General features: G+C 45.6%; 1 protein-coding gene across 1 annotated transcript in view; it reads left to right on the top strand.

Annotated features, from left to right (window-relative positions):
* The window catches only part of Pde1c (phosphodiesterase 1C, calmodulin-dependent 70kDa), a 250,953-nt gene that overhangs the window by 51,084 nt on the left and 178,886 nt on the right, over positions 1-20,983 (top strand). The window contains exon 3 of the mRNA XM_013035157.1: positions 5,873-6,044. Coding sequence (XP_012890611.1) covers positions 5,873-6,044 — 172 coding nt within the window. The remainder of the gene's footprint in view (positions 1-5,872; positions 6,045-20,983) is intronic.

The raw sequence follows: 20,983 nt of genomic DNA, 5'->3' as shown, positions 1-20,983 counted from the left end.
CTGAAGAGCTGAGGGACAGCACCCAGGCCCAGAGTTCAGGCCCCACGACCAGACCCCCCTCCCGCCCCCCCAAAAAAAGAAATGTAAAATTCAGTACAAGTGACCTACAATTGAATATATATGGACAAGCTCTTTGAATGACAAAGCCAAGCAGAACTGTTTGTCTATAAAAGAAAAAAAAAGCACCAGACCAAATTCCCAATTATTTTCTATTGTGTCTGATAAGTATGTTCAGGGCTTAATGAAAATTCAGCTACTCTGTACCTTAGCTGTGGTTTATGTGTGTCCCATTAGCCAATGTGCTGCTCTTGGAAAGAATTTTTCTTTTCTTTTTTTTTTTTGGTCTTCATTCTCAGCCTCTGAATAGCTAAGATTATAGGCATAAGCCACCAGTGCCTGGCTCATTAATATTTTTAAATTGATTACAGGCAGCAATATTTTGGGCTTCTTGGATTAAAGAGAATGTATTATTGAAACGAATATCATTTGTATTTGCTTTAGTAATGTAGGTACTAGAAAATTTAAATTAACACACATAGCTTGCATCTATTGAGCAGGAGTGATCTAGATTATAAATGATTTTGTTTAAGAACTGCTGAGTACCTAACTCTGGTAACTGGGAAAGACTTTGGTGGTTGGAGGCCAGCCTTGGCAAATTTAGTGTTAGATTTCAGCTATAAAATCCAGCTACAAGGAAGCAAAAGGGTCTGCAGCTATGGCTCAAGTGGTAGAGAGAGTGCTTGCCTAGAAAGCATAAGGTTCAATCCCCAGTACCACAAAGAATAAAAAGTGTTAAGAGTTCATGGAAGAGCCAGACTGTTAAAAAATGAATTACATGAATGGCTATTATATATCATTTTCTGATTAATTTGGAAGAGCAAGAAGAAAGCTTTTAAAAGAAGAGTAAAGAAAACTTATAAAAGTTTCCAGGATAAAAGCTTTGAAAGAAACAAAAATCATTTATACAAGGGACTGAGAATATGATTTTAATCACTCAGTAAGGATAAGCAAGAAGAGAAATAATGAGGTCTTGAACTATCATCACAGGTACAAAACTAGTGTGTTATCTGTTTTTCTCTGCTTTGACAAAATGCCTGAGGTAATTGACTTAGAAGGAGGAAAGATCTGCTTTATCCTGTGGTTTCAGAGGTGGCAGTCTGTGGTGGTTGGTTCCATTGCTTTTGGGCTGTGGTGAAGCAGAACGTCATGGCGGCAGGCAAAGGCTAATCACGTTGTGGCATCTGGGAAACAAGGAGACAGGAGGAAGGGCCTGGAGGCCTGGGGGGAAAGGCTGCTTTATAAAGGCCTTCCCTAAAAATTATATTAAGTGAAGTAAGCCAGGTCCAAAGAAACATAGGACCCATGGTTTCCCTTATTTGCAATAACTAGTATATGCCTGAGACAAGCAGAAACGGTCAGATAAGTTGATGTTAGGCGAAATGAACCCCAAGATAAGGACTCAAATGTTTTTTCTTTCTTGCTATTGTTTCTAACGTATTTATAAGATGATTTCTTTGTTGCTTTGTATGTCCCTTTCCAACAGTATAACCTCTGTATTCAGTGTATTTGATATAGGTATAATTTGTGCAGTGGAAGGGGAAAAAACAAATTGTTTAAATAGGGATACAGGTAGATCCATTGCAACAATGAGATATACAAGATGCTATGTTGAAAAATGAACTTTACAACTTTAGGGGGGGATTTGAAGGCAGCGATGGTAAGGGGAAACAAAGGAGGAGGCAGCAATACTTGATAAGAAATGTACTCATTACCTTGCTTATGTAATTGTAACCCCTCTGTATGGTATTTTCACAATAAAAAACACTTAATAATAAAAAAAAGAAAAGAAAAAAATAAAGGCCTTCCCTAGTGACTTCCATTCATTCACCCAGGAGCGCTTCAGTGGATGCATCCACTGATGAAGTTAATGGTCCAGACACCCACCAGCCGACTATCTCTGAGCCTTTATCACGTGAGCCTTACAGAGACATTTGTAGATAGAAATTATATCTTGATACTGAAAAGCAGATACAGCTCACCATATTGTGATGTAGTCATACATATGCACACATGCATGTGCACATGTGTGCGCGCGCATGCATGCGCACGCACACACACACATTAAACAGGAGAACTCAGAAATAAACTGTAATACATTTAAGAATTCAGCATAGTCATCCCAGGTCGAATGGTTTCTTATATTTTGATGAGGAAGCCAGCCCTTGTGCCCTAAAGTGTACAAAATATGGGGGCAAAGTTTTGTATCTCTTCAAAATTGCAGGAGAAAGAATTCCTGACAAGCTACTACAAGTGAGAATTAGTATATTGAAAATAATAGAACAGATGCCACGTGACTGAATTCAGCTATTATTAATACTTAATCTTCCATATTGTCACTACTGGTGGGTTTTAGTGAGCATCAAGGTTCTTTTTTTTGGGGGGGGGGTCCAGTCGTGGGGCCTGAACTCTGGGTCTGGGCGCTGTCCCTCAGCTCTTCAGCTCAAGGCTAGTGCTCTACCACTTGAGCCACAGCGTCACTTCCTGCTTTTTTCTTTTTGCTTATGTGGTGCTGAGGAATCGAACCCAGGGCCTCAGGCATGCAAGGCAAGCGCTCTACCACTGAGCCACCTTCCCAGCCCCAACATCAAGCTTCTTATCTGGGTTTGTTTCATTCCTTCTGGTTCCTGTGTATTCTGGTCCGCTTGGGGTTTAGGAGCCTCCTTCTAAACCTGAAGAGTCCTGCGCCTCCTCCTCAGGCCACAGCTATTTTGGGAACCATCGAGATTTTTTTTTTAAATCTCCTTTCTGGTGAGTTAAATCACTTCTTTTCGCTGTAATTTGCTGGACTTTAAATTCTTAGCTTTCTTCCAGTGGAGTCTTTGTAGGTTTTCATCCAGAACTGAGTGGAAAAATCACTTGAATATTGGAATAGCCGCACCGTGAAGCAAACCTATCATTATTTCTGATTTTGCTACTTCTTCCCTTGTTTTCTTGCAACGAAGCTATAGTTACCTCTGATCTCATACTTCTCAGATCCTTTTCTAGCCATGGCCTGAAGTTACTTCTGATTTCAATGCCCCCCACTCCTTTCTTTGCTTCCTTGTCTTTTCTCAACCCATTACATTTACCTGACCTTATTCATCCCTGTTTCCCACGGCAGAACTTCCTTTTTGAGCTGCAGAACTTCCTTTTCTGAAGCTCGAACTGTTCTAGCAAGGGACAGGGCAGGGTCCAGGCTCTTCCTCCTCAGACTAAGGGACTAGGGTTTCTTACATCTCTTTCCAGCATGTGGAACATTCTGCTTGGGCTCTGCCAGGTGCAGGACATTCTGCCTGAGATGCCGTAGCACACATTTGCTGGTTACAGCACGTGGCGTGCTGTGTCACACAGTGCTCTGGGGTGAACAATCTGCTGTTTTCCAATTCTGTGATCTCTTGAAGCCTTCGTGTCTGAGTGCTCATTACTGTTTGAGTGAAAATAATAAGAAGAAGAATTGAGTGACACTTGCTTGGAAGGCTTCATTTGGTGATTACGTAGGTAACCCAGGTTGAGGCATCACTGCAATGCCCAGGATGTAGAAAGCACAGTGCTCTCACATGATTGGAGGGTGAGGGCTTGGGGGAGGGGAATGACCAAACCTACTCAGAGGCACAGATGCCACCAGCAAAGTTGATGGACTTTATCATTGGTCTCAAGGCTTAAGGTTTATGGGGGATGTGAAAAGTTGTCTTTGTGAAGACAGAAAGGAGGAATGTTATGGCAGGGACAGAGGGAAGAGTGAGGGGAGGAAAGTGCAGCAGGCATTGAATTCTGAGTAACTGGGGGGGAGGGAGCAGGCAGGGAAGCAGATGAATGGGGGGGGGCTGGGCAATCTGGTTCCTCCTGGCATCTGAGCCACATTGCTTTTTGTTCCCTGAAGCTTAGTTTACCTATGGTTCCCCTCATGGTTTTTTTTTTGCTATTATTGAAAAAGACCAGTGTGACTCTCTCAGTGTCCATGTTTTTGCCTCTATTTAGTCAGAAGCATTTCATGCTTGCGAAATAAGCTTAAAATAACCCAGCGCAGGGGACTTTTTATTTTTCACGTTGTCAGAGAAGACCTTTCCAATCTCCCTGGAGAGTATCCCAGCCCCCCATTCATATAGGATCAGAGGAAGAGTTCTTTCCCACTCTTTCCCAGAGAGAATTTGCTCTAAAAGATTCACCCCAGGTTGAGTTGGGATGATAAGGCAACGTAGAACCCACTCACAGCCCTCTGAGGTATGAATGAGTGGCGGTCCGGATGCCGGCTGTATTTAAGTCTGCGGGCCTACAAAGACACTGTGTACAGGCATCTCTCCAGCCTGGTTTCAATTTTTCTGGCCACACCATGTTTTCTGTTTCTTCCCTAGGAATTCTCCAATGGTGTGGAAATTATCCCGTGCTTGTGAATAGACCAGAAAAGCTAAAGAGTTAATCCTGGTGGGGTTCTTCTTGCATGTGGCCATGCCAGCTAGCAGTAGATGCTGTTTCTCCCACTGCTCAGAGGAGTTGTGGGAATATTCCTGTACTGGAGACCCCAGTAGAGCCAACTTGGCTTACCTCCCTCTGTAGGTTTTGTTATTACTGACACTAGACATGGACACTTATAAATACCAAGAGAAGGGGACACACAAGTCATGGGGGAGGTCAGGCAGGGGTACATTAAGATGGGTTCACCAGCTAGGGAGAAAGTGGGAGGCCTGCTGAGCAAGAGCTAAGCAGAACCATTCCGGTGGGCTCCAGGATGTCCCTGGCTCTCTCATAGTGGACTTTGTCTACTATGGGATTAGGGCAGGTAGATAATGACCCAGAATGTGTGAGGTTGGGGAGGGGCTGTCATTTCTAGATTTCTTGATTTGTATTCGAAACTCTTCTTGCTCATATTTCTGCTGTTTGAAAAATAGTTCATCATTTACTAAATAGTTCAGTCATCAAGCATCTCCTCAAGGCTTGCCAAATGCAATCATAGGTCTGCACAGATATTGACCTTCATATCTGATACCACTGGATTTTGTGGCATCCCCCCCCCATCTGCTGGTTTTCTTTTCCAGAAAGTGAGATCTCTGGTCCCAGCAGCCCCCTTATGACTACTAATTATATCACACACAGGTTACATCACACACATGCAATATGATTTAGAGTTACTGTGTCCTGACCCAGCAGTAGAAAACCAAGTTCTTCATAGAACTCAGAGTGGATGAGGATGTTCTTCATTACTAACTTTGTACATTTGTGTAGCACGTGTCCTATGAATGATGAACCAAGACTGACAATGATTGCTAGCTGAGGTTGGATTTTACCAAACATATTTCTGCATCAAAGACATCATGTATACTCAGTCCTCACATAGAGTCCATGTTTGTTCAGTCACCACCTAAGTGCCCATGTACACTCAGAGTCTGTGCATGCTCAGTCATCACTAAGCATCTGTCTACACTCAGTCATCATGTAAGAGGCTGCTGCTGGCTGGTGACAAAGCACAACGTTGACAGAAGCTAGGGGTGTGCAGATCCATTGGGTTGTACATTTGGATGAGGGAGATGGCTGGGCTGTCAGTGCAATGTGCCATTGTTGGCACTGACTTGGATCGCTGGGCTAATCACATTCTGTTCTCCAACCGCATTCCCTCTGGATGTTAGTCTCTCACATGTATCTCCTGTTGAAGTATTTGTAGGGCGCATGCATACAGGCTCCTTGGTGAGCAGTGACGCTTAGCAATGGGTTCCTTTTGGGGGATGTCTCTATAGAATCCTGAGACCTGGCCTCTGGCTAGTCTGGGCCCCAGGAGAGGCTGGTGTGGAGTCTGGACCTTGGCTGGGGACTCACCACAAATCTTTCCCCTCTCCCCTAGGGTCAAAGTCACAGAACTGCCTGTGGAACTCGCTCATCGATGGGCTCACAGGGAACACCAAGGAGAAAGCTCGGCCTGCCATCGTTCATGACCCCCGGCCCCCAGAGGAGATCCTGGCTGATGAGCTGCCACCGCTGGACAGCCCAGAGGCCTTGGTGAAGACGTCGTTCAGGTTTGGCGAGAAACTCAGTTGATTCCTTCTTATGAGCCAGGGAATTGTTCCATGCAACCATATTATAATGAGTGACTTCTTTTGTAAAGTAGAATCAGAGTCAGTGTGAGCTGGGCTGCGGGTGCAGCTCCTGAAGTTAAGTTGCTGTTGGTATTTCAGTGGTATTGGCCTTTGAATGCTAGGATTGCCCAATGTTGGCAATTTGAGTCACATTAATAAGCTTTTGCTCCAAAGGAGATGATATAGACAGATAAATGCACAGGAAATATAGGGCATATTTCATCCATCTCTGGGTCTTCTGTGGTTGGGATTCTGGCACTGAGAGATGAATGGATGACTGAAATGAACTAAGAAATTTCCATCTGTGTTGGCTGCTGATACTCTGTTCTCTTTTAGTTTTGTGCTGGTCCTGGGGCTTCAACTCAGAGCCCAGATGCTCTACTTGAGCTTCTTTGGCTCAAGGTTTGTGCTTTACCTCGTCTGCTCCACTTCTGGCAGTTTAGTGGTTAATTGGAAATAAGAGTCTCATAGAGTTTTCTGCCCAGGCTGGCCTTGAACTTCGATCCTCAGATTTCAGCCTCCTGGGTAGCTAGGATGACAGGTGTGAGCCACTGGTGCGCAGCTTACTGGGAAGCTTCTTGTGTAGATAGAACTGCAATGAATTCTGACAAGGAGAGGGAATAGTAACTGTGGTGGCGACATTGGTGAGGCAGAATTGCAGGCAATTGTGTTTCCTGTTTGTAGAACAAGTTTGGCTACTGCTTTATGAGGTTCTACATGAAATGAAGTCCGCTCACCTGAAGGGGCTGTAGGACGACTGGACAGCTAGTGGTTTTCGTGGCCATTGGAACCAGTCTCATAGTGTCCTCCTCGTGATCTTTCTACTTCTCCTGGGTTCTTGGTCTTTCCCAGTGAACAGCTAGAAAGAGGCGCTCACAGAAAGAATGTCATACTCCTAGTCCTATGTTATCCACACCATTGAAATATCCCTAAACAATGCTGACTCCAGATGTCAGAGACCCAGGAGGAAAATTCACAGTGGCCTCCAGGGCTTGGAGACTTCAGGTGAGCGTCAGAATGGAAGATGGTTCTTCTGACCACTAGGGGGCAGGTGTCCCTCTGCGGAGGTTGGAGACTTGGGCCCTGCTCTCCAACTGCGCAATCCTGGTCCTCTCAGCCACCCTGCCCTGCATGTGCGTGTGCATGTTCAATCGGGGGATTTGTGTATGCGATCGTTAACACGCTACATGTCTTAGTTGGCTCAGAAACTGTCACTGTTTGTCACTGTCTCCCAGCTCCGAGTGGGGTTGGCCATGACATTGAAGACACAGAGTGAGTACAGCGTTGGGTACTCTATTTCCTCCCTCCCGGGCAGACCTAGGCCTTGGGGATGGAGGGTCAGGACACCCAGCCTTCAGCTCTCACTCTCAAACAAGGCCCAAATGGCATTAGGCCTGAAGGGAAAAATTATTAGGAAGTCTTTTCTTGGACATGTTCTCTTGAGCTACTCCTACTGGCCTCCAGCTTGAGGATCAGCCCCCATCCTGCTCTACTTCCTGTCACCTGCCAAGACCCAGTCCCTACCCTGGCCACAAACAGACAGACAGACAGACAGACAGACAGACAGACAGACAGACACTGGGAGAGGTTCTACAGTCCCAGAAGCCACAGCAGGTGGTGTTGTACCCTGACTCCCACTTTTTCTGGTTCCCCAATTTATTAGCGGGTAGAGGATTTGTCCTTGTTACTTAGCAGGGACTGGATTCCACAGACATTGTGGCATGGGGTCACAGCCTGGAGAAGAGCAGGAAAAGGGAGCTTTTTAATTGTCTTTGCGAGGAACACATCTTCCTTGGGAGATACTAGTTTACCAAGTACCAAGGAGATACCCCACATTTGAAGTCAACGAGGAGCCTTACATGTGGGCAGTGCTTTTGAGCCCCCTATGCTTAATCTCTATTCCTTCTCTCCCCTCCAACTGCTCCCCTTTTCAGACTGTGTCTAGACTGGCCTTGAACTGACTCTCCTCCTGCCTTAGCCTCCTGAGCTCTGGGTTGCAGGTGTACATCACTATATTTGGCTTGATTTAGTTCCTTTGAGTGAAATATTCATTCTGGTGTCCTCTGTCCTCCACATGATGGTGTCTGTGTTTGTGAGGCTCTGGTGGCCCCTGAGGTAGAGTTCCCTGCTACCTTCTGCTGACAGGTGGGCTGGGGCCTTGCTTGTCTACCTTGGCCTCCCTCTCCCCAGGCAGTGCCCAGGACCCACCTATGAGTCTGGATCAGATGGTCCAGGCTTCAGCCCTGATTCCTTCCTCACCACATCAGCTCACTGCAAATTCCCCAGTTGTGATGCCAGGTGAGAGCTAGGGTTTGGTTGGAGGAGCTTGTGGGAGATTCTGGAGCCTGCCCAAACCACACAGGCCTTAAGGGACCACGGGGAAATAAAAAGCCTGCGCTCTTCCCCTCTCTCGGCCTCAACTGGAGCCTCCCCTAGGGGGAGTGGGTGCGGCAGAGAGAAGAGTTCCACGACCTCCCTGATCTCAGATAGCATCACCTCTGTACCTACCATTCTTCTCCTCCTCAGGCTGCCAGCCAGAGGCTGCATCTAGGACTTCCCACATCTTCTGCTTTATCATCATCCTCTTCTCCTCAATTCCCCCCCCCCCCCATACTAGGCCTGGAGCTAAGTCTCAATGGAGGCTGAAGTAGAGACAGATTGGCCACTAGGCATGAGACTCCTTGCTGGGAGATGTCTCAGAGCTACCATATGTCACCCCAGAAGCTTTCCACCATGAATGACATCACTGCCTTTGCTTTGTGGGGAAATTGAGATGCCTTAAATAAGAATTGAGTCATCGTTATCACTGCCGCCCTCTCCCCGCAAGACATGCTCTATGAAACACCAAGGACACCAATCTGGATATTCCCTGATTAGTGACTGATCCCTTCCAAAGCTCCTGCTCCCATTATCCATCACCCCATTATCTACCACCCCATTATCCACCCCCATTATCCATCACCCCCATTCTCCACTGCCCTGTATCTACCACCCCATTATCCACCCCCCATTATCCACCCCCATTATCCATCATCCCCATTATCTACCACCCCATTATCCACCACCCCCATTATCCACCTCCCCTGTTATCCACCACCCCCATTATCCACCTTTGAGGAGGTAGAAAGGTGACTATATATCATATGACTATATATCACAAATATGACTATATAGTCATACTTGGGAAAATATATATCTAGATATTTGATAAATATTGAGATACATCTAGATAAACATATGTCTAAAGATAAAAAATATATATCTAGGTACATATTTTCCTCCACTAAGTTATAGAATTAGGAGTTAATTTCTCCTATGCATCTAGCACCCAAATGAAGACATCCTGAATCATCTTGGAGCTGGACAGCTGCAAAGAGGCCTGATCGCCTGTGGGACTTTGGGGCCTAGAGGAAGGCAGGAAGAGTTTGGGAGGAACCGGTGAGAATGGATTGGAACGGAGCCCATACTGTAAATGACTTCTAAATGCTTGAGCAGTTAAGGGTCATTGGAAGAGGGCTCTGTTATCTGTACACTGTTTATTGATTACTGCTAAGTGTGTTGGCAGTTGGGCAGGGCAAATTGCCTCTAGGTTCTGAGCCGCTAGGTTGGGTTAGCACTGCTATTTGCAAGAATGTTGCAGACACACGTGTCCTCCTTAGAAGAGGTGATGATCACTTGGGCACAGGCAGAGAGCTTCAAGAACTTTAAAGCAGATGTTCTGCAGCCCACCCAGAGAGCATCACTCACTCTGCTAAGTCACACATGGGAAGTCGTGAGGCAAACAGCAAGATTGGCCTCAGGATCGGAAACTATACTTGGCTTCGCTCAGTCTTCACTCTCTGAAAATAGCTCAGGGTTTGAATAAGGAAAGTTAAATGTGTAGATGCTGGGGTTATAACTCTTAGGTGTTTGTATAATGGCCTACTCATTATTTTATCCTTAAATATGGCTGCCCAAGTCAGGGTTGTGTTTCTGTGGTTGTTAAATCTTCCAGAACAGCAGGTAATCCAGTGATAATGTGTAACTCTAGGTAGTTACAGGGATTATAGTAAAGAAATGATTTTGCATCTGTTTGGGTTTTTCTTTTGCAAAGCAAACTATTTTGGTAATATTTAAATTTCTAGAATCACTGCAAGGCTCATGAAACCAATCTCTACCTGCTATTTAGAATCACTTTTTGTTATTTGCTACACTTGCTGTAGATCTAGCATTTTACCTCTTTACCTCCTTTTCCTGAACCTCTGACTCTAAGCTCTCGCCTGTCAGATTTCACTTGAGTCTCTTCAGAACAAATAATCACTGTCAGGAAGTTCAATGTTTATTTAATGCTGTTAGCTAGGTACATAGTCATGTTCAGATTTTACCCAGTTCCCCTTCCTAGCATCCCCCTCTTCTGCTCAGGCTCTAGGACGTGGAGGTGTCATGATGTGGATTTACCCTCCTTGTTGCTCATCTTCCCTTTGTCTCTTAGACGTTGCATCCCGAGGCACACAGTACTATTTTGTTGTGCAGAAGCTTCTGAGTTTTGCTTTATCTGATTGCGCTGCCTTGTGAATCCTCATGTCTCCTGTTTTATCAAAAATACATGACATGGCCCTTTGCCATGCAACCATAAGGAGGTATATAGTAGAGGAAGAAGATGGTGGGTATGTCCTAGTACATGGATGGTGGTATGTCCTAGTACATGGATGGTGGTATGTCCTAGAACATGGACAATGGATGTGTCCTAGTACATGGATGGTGGATGTGTCCCAGTATGTAGATGATAGTGTGTCCTAGTATGATGGGGGTGTGTCCTAGCATGGGGATGGTGGTATGTCTTAGTACGTGGTGGTGGGTGTGTCCTAGCACATGGACACATAGTACTGTGGATGCTGACTTTGGGCATTGGTTGTTTTCCCCTAATTTACCTGTGGCAAAAGAGCCTTCTTCCCGTCCCCCTTCTATGACGAAGGGGTACAGTGTGAGCTACTCTGAGACTCAAATCCCCTTTTTCTTAACAAACAGGCAAAGGGTCTAGTATCACTTGCTGATCCTTATAACTGACTCTGGTTATGGCCTCACTAATTTACTGGGGGTACTTGACTGTGGTCAAGAGCTCTTCCTTTTGCTCCCTCCCTGCTTCATTTCAGAATCTGTGTGGATTCTGATTTCTTCTTTCAGATCAAAGAACCCCATTTTATTTACCTTTTCTGCAGATAATGGGCACCCAGACAGCCTGTTGCGGAGGTCAGAGGTCAGGAGTTTTAGCACAGCCTCTGATGCCTATCTGTCCACTGATTTTGGACAAGTTGGTATAAGAATGGGATCAACAGTACGTGCTTCACAATTATTATGAAAATGAGGTACAGTGTTATAGGACATAAAACACAGGCTGGAGGCATGGCTTGACTGGTAGAACACCAGCATAAGACATAAGGCACTCTTTTAAGTTATTACTGGTGGCAATTGTGTAAAAGTTACAGGGCAGGTATTATTAGTATTGCCTACCTATCATGAATGATCCCTGGAAATCACCATCAGCATCCTTGTGAACCATTCTCGGGTTGCACAATGAAGTACAGTAAATGTGTAGACATCAAAGAACAGGCCTTAACCTTGAGCACAGAAGCTTAGTTCAGGTAGGAAACTGTCCCTCTCCTTGCCTCCCAGACCTTGCTGCCTGAAGACTGTCTTCCTCCAATCTACCCACAGCCTGCCACCACTTGTGTCTTTGGAGAATAAAGCGACTTAATCATTTAATACCCTCCAGTAGCTCTCCATCGCCTCAGCACTGGGAGACAGCGTGGAACCAAAGTAATTTATTACTACCAATAATTAGAGAGCCGAAGTCTGTGAATAATTTATTCTCTTTTTGTTTCACCCTTCAAGATTCTCTCTGCCATCGCCACCTCATGGGGGAGGGTAGGGATGGAATGAAAGCCAAGTGTGGAAAGTGGCGGACGGCTGGGTGTGCCCAGGGTGGTCCCACCCTTCATTGTGCTGTGGGAGGATGATGAGGAACCATGAAGTCCAGCGCCCTCTGTGTATCGTAGAGATCTGGGGTCTGGGGCCTGCTTTGCACTGATTCTTCTCCTCCCTGCTCTAGTCATTCTCATCTCATGCTCAGTTCTGGCTGTACCCAGGGAAGGGATGTTTATTTCTTACCCACAATGCAGCATTCCTTACTGCGGTCACAATAGCCTGGCATCTGTTTGGACCAATTCTATTCTTTTACTCTTTAGACCAGAAGGTTTGGGTGAGGTTGGCCCTACCTCTACCACACAGCAGGGCACTGTGTGTGTCCCAGAGTGGATCAGCAGAGGAATGGGGCTCCCTCAGCCACAGCGACTGGCTGGAGATAGGCAGTTAGTAGCCACGAGTACTGGGAATTCCTAGGGAAGAGGTACTGTGTCTGCTTAGGCTGCTGAGCTGGTAGGATGTGCAGCCAGGATATGAGCTGCTGTTCTGTGTAGCTGGCATCGAGGAGTCTCTTGATTTTATGAGCCAAGATAGTGCCTGCCTGCTTGCCCATCTGCCTGCCTGCCTGTCTGTCTGTCTGTATTGCTGGAGTACATTATTGTGAGTTTCTTTTCTGTTACTTTCAATCAGGAGCCCTGATTGGCCTTCTTGCCCAGACAACAGCAAAGCTTTGCACATCTGTTACTTTTGCTCATGTCCTGGAATGTCCATCTCCATCTTTCAACCCAGCATGTCTCTGTCCATTTGTCTAGGCTCAGGTCAGATGTTCTTAAGCACCTTTGCATCCATCCTGGGCAGAATGTGTTTCTTCTCTCTGTCCTATCAACACAGGCTCAAGAGTGAGCTACACTCAGTAGTGCAGGAGAATTTCCCCTCATTTATGGGATCTTCACTTCAGCACTTCTTATTTCAGTGTAAATCTGTAACACTTCACACCATTTCTGTGATAAACATTATATATTTGTTGAGCTGAATGTAGCAGAAAAAGGGAATGAAGGAAGGAGAGAAGCAAAGAGAAGCAAAGAAAAAGAAGCAATAAAACCCATATCAGGCTGTTTAAAATGTGTCTTAAGGGTGGGCTTTGGGTAAAGGCAGGTGGGAAGGACGTGTTGAATAACAAGTTAAACCCAGTTAATCTCTTCTTCTGGGAACTTTGTACACTTGACAGCTGCAAAATTGAGGCAGCCCCTGGCTAGGAGGAATTTCACAAAACTCGTGGGACGGTAAGGAGGGAGACTCAGCCATGACTCCAGTTCTATCTGAGGAGCAGAAGTCACGCCATGCCTTGAGCAGCACGGAACGTCAGGTTCTGGATCTTCTGGGGCCCCTGCCCTCCCCACATTCCTAGTTCCGGTTGTCCCGGCTGGGCTGCAGTGGTAGTTTTCCCATCCTTATGTGGGTTAGCGTGGCCCCATGATTCTGCTCTGTGTATCATGTCTTGGCTAACAAAGCTTAAGTACGTGAGGGATTGCTTCAAAGTCTTGCTAATTTGCCCCATGCTACAACAGAGCTTGAGCCTCTTTCCAGACTCACTTTCAATGCTCTCCTTCCCGCCATACTTCAGGTATTGGCCTGCCTGTGCTGACCGCATCCTTGCATGGATTGACTTGTTCCTTCAGGTGTCCATTGCTTGGTGCTGACCGTGTCCTTGTGTGGACTGACTTATTCGGTTAGGGAGATGCCTCAGCTGGAAAAAGTAACAAATACAAATTGTTCCTGTGCCAACATTTAGGAATTGTCACCCTAAACTAATTGTCAAGGGATCTGTGTGAACTGGGATTCATGATACACCGTGCTTGCATTTGCAATGTGAGTTTAAATGGAGTTGTGTTTAGTTTAGTTAGTGCCTGCTCATTTGTAACAGAAGAGCCTCCAATTTGGGTATTCAGGAAGTGATAGCCCTTGATCTTGCTATTTCCTCTCTTGTCTTGGGAGCCCAGAGCTCTGAGTTCTATATCCTTACCAGCCAGAAGATGAGGAAAGCAAGAGGTAGTAAGTTGTGTCTTGGGTGGAGCTTTGAAGAGAGAATGCTGGTTCATCTGCATTTGGATGATCTAACTGAGTTTGGATGATTTAATAATCTATGGATTTTTTTAAATGATAATCACTTTATATTGGAATATCCCTTTCACATTTGCTACCTCTTTTAATCTTTTACAACAATCCCGTAAACACTTCCACTGTCCCCATCTTTCAGACAGGAAGAGACTAGATTATGACTCTGTGGTACCTTCGGCTGGGGTAATTTTTTTTCTAAATAAAATAAAAAATTGGCTTAAGGGGGCTGGGAAGGTGGCTCAGTGGTAGAGTGCTTGCCTTGCATACATGAGGCCCTGGGTTCAATTCCCAAGCACCACATAAGCAAAAAGAAAAAAAGCCGGAAGTGGCGCTGTGGCTCAAGTGGTAGAGCGCTAGTCTTGAGCGAAAGAGCTGAGGGACAGCACCCAGGCCCAGAGTTCAGGCCCCACTACTGGACCCCCCCAAAAGAAAATTGGCTTAAGGCAGTTCTCACTGAACACATAATTCTCACTGACCACACACAGCATAGACTTCAAAAGAGCTTTAAGTCGAGTTTGAACTGAGGACTCCCCATGGGGAGTTCTTTGTATTTCCTCAGGCTGCCTCTACTTGTTCTCCACTCTACCTTTGTACTTTGGTTCATTGCTACAAATGGCAATGATACACTCTCACTGAAGTTGACAAGCCCAAAGCCAATGCACTTGATTCATAAGTAATCACACGAGAAATAAGAGGTGTGGTCAGCAAGGACAGGCTCTCCTCATCAAGGGAGATGCAAACACTTAGGGAATGGATGAAAGCCTCTTGTTCCTATAGCAACCCCTCCATGTCTACTCTGGGATGGCGGTAAAGTAGGCTGCAGAGTGGGAAGCGAGGTGAAGTCCCTGGACAGACACAACTCTTCTCTCTCACATAGTCTATTAAGGTTCCCAACAGGAAACATTCTTTCAAGGAGGGAGACAAGATTTGAATATGTCACACAGAATTGGAAAACGGACATTGGAACAGAGCACGATGGTGCTCTGTTTTTTCATTACTTAATGTGAGGATGAACAGCCTTGGTCACTGGCCACCCCTCTGCTTTTGCAGGGGACGGGAGCTGGGACAGCTGGCTGGGAGGCCATCTCTCCCTGGATTCATTATTCCATCTGTGGGTCTTTACTCCGCAGTAGCTACTATTAGTCCTTTCCTAGACAACATCCAGACTGCTCCTGAGTCGTGGTGACATTTAAACAAAGCATATGACATGCACTCATTTAATCATGCCTCCCTGAAAATGGAGCATAAACTCAGGATGCCTCCAGCCCAGCTGATGTTTCTCTTGCTGGAGCGTCAGAGGGAAGTGGTGGGCTGGGGTGTGTCTTGGTTTATTTTTAGAGTGCTGAGATTGCTTGCTACACATCTTTGCTTGCAGTGTGAAGCCAGGCTCCTGGATATACACCATGATTCATAATGCAAACCGTGCTGAGCCGTTCACAGCATCTCCATTTCACAGCAGCACTGTGATGTTCTCATGCCTCATCTGGGCCACAGCGTGCAAGAATGAAATGAATGATGCATGAATGAATGTCTGAATGAATGGACGCACAGGTGACTCTGGGAGTTAGAAGTGAATATAGAAAGGTGATACAATGCTAGCTTAAAGAGGAAGTCTCGTGGGTATGATTGCTTTCTTGTTTTCTATTAAGAACGGCTAATGCTAAACAACACAAAACTACTCACAATTAAACAAGTGAACTCTGTGTGTTTTTCACGTGAAAGCAACGGTTTTGAAAGGAGTGAGATGTCTGAGCCTCTTCCAGGCCCCCTTGTCCTCTGTAATTACAGTGCCATGGAAAGATATCTTAACCTGGATGGAGCTGATGTTATATCCATGTGGATAGCATTTTGGTAGCTCTGGTCTTGGCCTTTGTTGATGGAAGCCTGTTTTGACCTTGGTCTCTTGAGAGATTGATGTTCATTTCTTAGCCAGAAGGAGCTTGAAGCCCAAGAGTTAGTGGATCATATGAAGCTATTTTGATCATTTGTTCCTGTGAACTTACCCTAATACACCAACACTTTTAACCCCATGGTGGAGATGATTATAATATTCTGTGGCAAGCTGCTGAGGGCTTCAGTCAGGAGGATAGATAGGACCTTTTTATGTTGAGAAGTACATGTGACAATATTTGTAGTGGCTTTCTCAGTGATGGCTTAAATGGCACAGTTGTAGGAGTACCTACATAGTCTCTCAATTTTATTGGTGAGTATTTTTTGCATGAAGAATTTTCATTTACTTTATTTATTTTATTTTTATTATTTTTGTCATCGTGGGGCCTGAACTCTGGGCCTGGGTGCTGTCCCTCAGCTCTTCAGCTCAAGGCTAGCACTCTACCACTTGAGCTACAGTGCCACTTCTGGCTTTTTCTGCATATGTGATGCTGAGGAATCGAACCCAGGGCCTCAGGCATGCAAGGCAAGCGCTCTACCACTGAGCCACCTTCCCAGTCCCTCTTCCTTATCTTCTCTACCCCTTTTCAAACAGTTTTTATTTGTTTACTGGGTTTTGCTATTTTATTTTCATACATTCATACAAAGTACTTTGATCACCCCACACCCTTGCCTTTCTCCTTCCCTACTGCTTCCCCAGCTCTTCCTGTTTTATACTTACTGTCCTCTCTCACTGTCAATTGCACATTTAAGAGAGACTTAATTAATTAATACACAAAAACCAAAGTAACTTATTAACAAATCCTTCTTTCCCCCACAAAGTATGTATATAACACTTGTCTTGCCCAACCCTCAAAAATAATTTCATTCAACTCCCCACATAATTTCATTCTTCTCTATGGCTGAATAATACTTGGTTATGCATATAGCATTTTGTTTATCACAGTGTTACACATTGTGATACATATGTTTTAAATGGCAGCTCCTTCCCTCTTTGCCCATTTACTTCCTTACAGTTAAGTTTCTAGATGTGAAGAAGCCTTCCATGCAGTAGGAACACATGGGTTATAGATTGTGGCCTGTGGCCCACCATCTAGACCATAAGACCATTTAATATCCATGCCAACCTCATGGTCCAGAAACACCATGGTTATTTCCATGCACCTCTTACAACAGAACAGTGAAGTTGAACCTTATAGGCCATTTGGAGTTCTTTGTGTCTCTTGACACTATACATTTACTTATGCAGTTGTGAGCATAATGACATTACCCAATTTCAATGTCACATACAGTGGTATAATTTCCCTTACCTGCTGTGTGCTTTTCATTTTGCTGCTGTGAGGTTGAAATTTAGGGATTCTTTCTGAGTCAAATTTTCTCTGTTTTTGATTTTTAAAAGTTTGTTTTTTTTAAAAAAAGTTATTTTAAAGTAGGTGTATGAAGGGGTTTCAATTCAACATGTCAGTTTGTGTGTGTGCCATGCATCTTGATCAATGTCGCTCTTTTCACTGTCCCCCAATCTGTCGCATCCCCTCAGGTTACCTGGCCCATTTTCAGGTGTGTAGACTGAGTTTTAGGACTGTGTTCTTTCACCATTTCCTTGTCCATTCTTCCCTCCCACTCACTCTGCTAAGACATGTTTCAGCTTTCTGGTATTCATTTCATTGAACTGTATTCATTGTTCAAGAAAGTTACCATGTGGGGATCCTTCCCTGTGCGTACTTTAGACAGCTAGATTGTGTATATATGTACATGACCCTGCATGTGTGTTCATACATGTTGATATTTTGGATTTAGCTTCCACCTAGGATCCGCTCATACTTGTGAAATATTTCCTACTGGTGTAACTAGTTCTCTAAGCTATCGTCATGGGGTTCCAGTTTTTCCTCCATGACTATTAGCACACTGGGGTTTATGTTGGTGTCTTGCCACAAAAGATAGGCAGTAATTCATTTTTATTGAATTAGTGCTTATGGAGCTGTATCAACTCTTAAAATTCATGTCAAATATAACCTTTCATGTGCCACATTCTGAGGCTTCATTCAGTTCACAGCACTAGCTATGACTGGGGAAGAATTCCAAGAATCCTCTTTTGGGGGAGCTCTCTCTCTTTGGGGAGGCTCTCTCTACTAAATCATTCAAGCATCTTGCCTCACTCACTTCCTGCTTTTCCTCCATGGCGGTCACCTTCTGCCCTTCATCTCATGGAAGTTCTGGTGGACATCTGGGCCTGTGTCAGCCAGGCTTTAATTCTCACTTGTCCTGATGAAACCCAGAGACCTCCTCCCCACCCACAGCAGGCTTGACTATGAGGGTGCCAGGCAACTCCACTTTCTCTTTGCTACCTTGAATGTCCTAGGCTCTGGCACTGAGCCCTTGAGGGAGGCCTCTGTCCCACCAAATGTGTTTTCTGCCATTCTCTGGTGAGCATTGTGCTTCTGGTCCTTCCCTGAAGGGACAGAGGAGACAGATTAGTCCTCATGGACATAGAGTCAAGCTCCCTCCCTCTTGAGAGGAGCAGGAGAAACACAGCTCGAACAGCTGATGAGTTCACAATGCACCTCTTCAACTCCCCTCGAATTAAAAGCGCGATTCCAGTTTAATTTTGGTTACTCTCTTCCAGCATGTCGTAGTTATTCGGGAAGGAGAGGGGGCATGGATTCTCAGCACTCCCGACAAAGTTTGTCATGAGAACTGTACCAGACTGACGAGAAGACAGAGGACCAGAATTAGGAAGGAAGGGCGTTAATCACTCCAGGTCTCGACACAAGTTTCCGCATATTTGATGAATTGGCCAGTTGCTTTCATTCAACATTTTCCCCTTGGCCTTAAAAACAAAATCCCTTTGATGGGTTAGAAGAAAGAAGAGTTGACCATGTCAAGAGACGTGGAATTTTCAAGGCTGTTTTTCTGCTGAGAGGCTGCTGAAGGAATACCAAGTCAAGGGAGTGGTTTCTGTCCTTTGTGCCACCCCCTTTGAGGAGCCAGGAGCAGAGAGTTTTCATGCATGCAGTTGACAGCATCTTCCCTATGCAGTTCAGGGAAGTCACTGTGCAGCGGGAGGAGCTAACGGCAGGAGGAGTGAATGCTGCCCTTGAACGTGTCCAGAGATATCACTGGAGCACTGGGAAGAGATGGCTCTGTGGCGATAGAAGGTGCGAGCTGTATGGTTCCATTAACTCTGCAATCTTTAGCAATGGTCCAGTAGGAGCACAATCACCTCACCTCATGGTGTGTGGACCAGGCCTTAGGCTTCCTGACCTCCTCCCTTTCCTGTTCCCTCTTCCCCCCATCCTTCCTAAGGTGACTGCACTGTCTTTGTTTCCCAGCTCTATTCCTTTCACCCCAGGTGGTCGAAGCAGGAGAGGAAAGTCCAGGTGGCAGAATAGTTCTGGCACTCTCTCTTTTACTATTCTACATATGTATAGGAGATTATGAGCGGCCCCCTGCTGTTTAGGTGGGTCATTAAGGTGTTTACTTGGCATAAATCTGACAGCCCTCCACCTGCATCCTGCCTGTGCAATGGTTTTCAGCAGAGCAGCAGGGATGCGCTCCATGGCTCCTTCCCTGAGGACAGTGGTGCAGTTGTCTTATGAGCTCATTTGGGGGCATCTGTTGGCCATGAGACAGACACAGCTCTGTGCTGGGAGGGAGAAAGGCACATGAACCCTCCTACAAATGGAGTAATGTATGTGAATCCCACAGCCATGCACGTGCACAAATGAAAGAGGAAATGAGTCGGCTGATGCGAATCAAAGGATCAACTGGCATTTTATGGCACCCTGCAGTCCGTGTCAAGGCAAAGGTCACAGGCAAGGACAATTTTGCATCCAGATTCGTGCTTTACTTAGGTGTTTTGAGGCCACATCTCAGCCACAGGGAGAAGCCTGAATAGGAGAAGTCCAGGCTGGCCCTGGCAAAAAGTAACCTATTTCAAAAAAGAGTAGCTTAAATGACAGAGATCCTTCTAGTAAGTGTGAGGATCCAAATTCAAACCCCAATACTGCTTCGTCTCCTCCCCAAGAAAAAATGAAAAAGAACTCCTCAAGGACTGTTAAGAAGTGAGAAGGAATTGGTAGAGCTTGAAGAGGGAACTCTGTACTTCCCACCCTGCTCAGATTTAGTTTAGACCAGTGACTCTCTGGCTGGGGCACAGCTTTACCTCCCAGAGGTATTAGGCTATGTCTAGAGACATCTGGGTTGTCCCACACCTGTAGTATACAGCACACCTCCAACCCAAAACGCTGAGGACCATCCATCTGTGTGTTATGAGGCCCATGTGTGAGCCTTTCTATGGTGAAGCTTTGCCACAGTTTAAATATCCCTGATTTTCAAATATTTGGTTTTCTTTTCTGCTGTCACAAACATCCCTGTGAGGAGACTTCTCACACATAAATATTTATGTGTTTTGTTCATTCTGCAACTTGGTGACTCACCCTGAGCCTGAAGCCGACAGGGCGTCAGTAAAAGTCCCTCCCGGCTGGGCTGAGCTGTTCTCTTTCTGCACCCACAGAGCCGGCAGGACTGTGGCCAGTTCCTCTGGCTGCCAGGCCTATTTTACCTCCAGTCCTGCAGCGAAGTCCAGATGACTCAGAAAATGGAGTGCCAGAGGGAGGCTGAGTGGAGCAAGGCAGGAAAGCTTAGCTCAGGAGCCGGGTGCAGCACTGAAAGACTCGGATAACCCCACTTGCAGGCCTGGGTCTGGAGCAGGGATTGGGCAGGAGGAGGTTGGGCAGGAGGGCTGCACAGCAGGAGAACCCATGTTGGCCTCTTCTCTGCTTGGTTTGTGCTAAGGCCCAGGGAGTGCTGACCAGATATTCAGTGTCATGATCATTCATGCTGCATATGTCCAGAAAGAAGAAAGGGACAACTGATGCATGTATATGACAAGTACCAGAAAGTGCTAAGGGAAAGAGCTGATAAATTGGGCATCTCCAGAATTTTCTTCTGTAACCATACCCTGGGAACCC

Source organism: Dipodomys ordii, unplaced genomic scaffold (genome assembly GCF_000151885.1).
Source record: "Dipodomys ordii isolate 6190 unplaced genomic scaffold, Dord_2.0 Scaffold205, whole genome shotgun sequence".
NCBI classification, from domain to species: domain Eukaryota; kingdom Metazoa; phylum Chordata; class Mammalia; order Rodentia; family Heteromyidae; genus Dipodomys; species Dipodomys ordii.
The sequence above is the reverse complement of the archived record's forward strand: the minus strand, read 5'-3'. Positions and strand labels throughout refer to the sequence as shown.